Here is a 1954-nt window from a genome sequence, read left to right on the forward strand (position 1 = left end):
ATGTTGTTATTGTTGTTGATGTTGTTGTTGATGTTATTGTTGTTGTTGTTGTTGATGATGTTGTCTGAAGTACTTTGATCATCCGTGTCACTGCTGTCATAATCGTGGATGATGTTGTCACCGTCAGAATTATAAAGGCCGTTTAGAATATTGCTTGCTGAGTTGTTGTTGTTGTTGTTGATGATGTTGATGTTGTTGATGTTGATGTTGTTGTTGTTGTTGTTGTTGTCATTAATGACGTCATCGTTATTGACATCGGCGTTTCCATATTTTAAATACTTGATGTCATCTCTACTAAAAACTTTGTCGCTATAACCATCCAGATATAAAAATGGATTGTTCTCTTCGTAATTTTTGTCCTCACAGTAGCTATTAACTTTATCATTACCATCACTAATATCATCATCATCATTACCATCATCGACGAAATCATTATCAATACCATTTTCGCCATTTTTTTGACCGCCAATCCAGTTTTTACCCCATTTTTTCCTCCACCATCTCAATTTTTTCCATCCGCCAATCAAATTTCCCTTTCCTCTTCCGGTCTCTGTTGATTGGTTGATTTCAATCTTGAAGTCCTCGCTCTGCCTGTCCCAAACAAGAGTGTGGTCTTCTGTGGTCAAGGTCAGTCTGTTGTTTACCGGTTGGTTATTAAATTCACTATAAAACACTTATCGAATTAGTTTGTAGATGATTAATAAATTAATTTTGAAATCTTATAATAATCATTTTTAAACAGAAATCGCTCTCCATTACAATCCTGTTATGTTTATTTTTCTCTAATAATTTCCAGTTTAATAGCTTAGTGATTGCATTAGTAGCTAGTGTTCCATAAATTTGATACTAAGATGATGTAAATATTGCTAGTATATCCATTCTTTTTAAATAAACTCTAGCTCAACTGAGAGATAGCTGTTATCATTATAAATAATGTTTAGTTTTTTTTTTTATGACCATATAACGACTAATTCTAGAATTAATTCTGCAGCTAAGTTGCGTACATAAAAAGATTTTTTAACTGGTAAGACTGATAAGACATAATCACTACAATCTTTTTAAATAATATTCGTACCTGATTCTATCTAAGTGCCTCTGCCTTTGTATTTCTTCTAGTAAAAAACTTAAACGAGTAGAGAGCTGGTCACTCTTAAATAAATTTGACCTTTCGAAGAGTGCCTAACCTTCCTCCGTAGAATAATTTAACAGTTTTTTTTCTATTAAATTCAGAAATTGCATTGGCATTTAAAAACAATTTAGCCGGAGGGAGAAATTTTCTAAGAGAAATTTGATGAATTTTAAGGAAATGGTTTTTATAAACATGTTTGAAATAGGCATTGCCGGGGAGCTGAGCAAATTTTATACAATTGATTCAATTTTTTTTTATTTTTGTTTAGTTTATCAAACTTCTTCAATGATAGCGTTTTTTTGAAATTGTATTTACTTTTTATGATATGATACATTTTGACTACAGCTCCACTTTATTTTCTACAAATTGAAATGAAAAATTTAATTTAAATGAATTGGAAATTAAAATTAAACTCATAAACTAACATTTAATCAACGAAAATATGGAAAAATAATTAAAAAAATTGTTAAAATAACAAAATAAAAACCGTTTTGGGCTGTTGGGGTCGGTGGATATGGTGACGTAACCTTTTTTGGTAGGGCTATTGCTTGAAGGTGTAGTTTGTATGACCTTGACACATCCATGACTCGTAATGTTGAGAATAGTGTTTGGCGTTGATGTTGTGATTGTTGTTGTCGTGTATGTGTTTGTTGTAATCGTTTGAGGTGTGCGTGTTGCTGTCGTGTTTGTAGTTGTCTGTGGTGTGTGGCTTGTAGTGGGTGTAGCATTTTGTGGTGTGTGGCTTGTAGTGTGTGTAGCATTTTGTGGTGCGTGTGCTGCTGCTTTGGTGGCTTGTGGCGTGTATGTTGTCGTGTATGTTGTTGT

General features: G+C 32.9%; 1 protein-coding gene across 1 annotated transcript; it reads right to left on the minus strand.

The window, feature by feature from the left end:
• Nucleotides 1-73: 73 nt before the first annotated feature.
• HELRODRAFT_184468 (hypothetical protein) lies at nucleotides 74-1713 on the minus strand (the record flags this gene model as incomplete). Its single annotated transcript, XM_009028581.1, has 3 exons — nucleotides 74-633; nucleotides 1185-1348; nucleotides 1657-1713. Coding segments are annotated over 3 exons (781 nt in total), but the record flags the coding sequence as incomplete, so codon positions are not given.
• Nucleotides 1714-1954: the final 241 nt, after the last annotated feature.

Source organism: Helobdella robusta (genome assembly GCF_000326865.2).
Source record: "Helobdella robusta unplaced genomic scaffold HELROscaffold_563, whole genome shotgun sequence".
In the NCBI taxonomy this organism is placed as follows: domain Eukaryota; kingdom Metazoa; phylum Annelida; class Clitellata; order Rhynchobdellida; family Glossiphoniidae; genus Helobdella; species Helobdella robusta.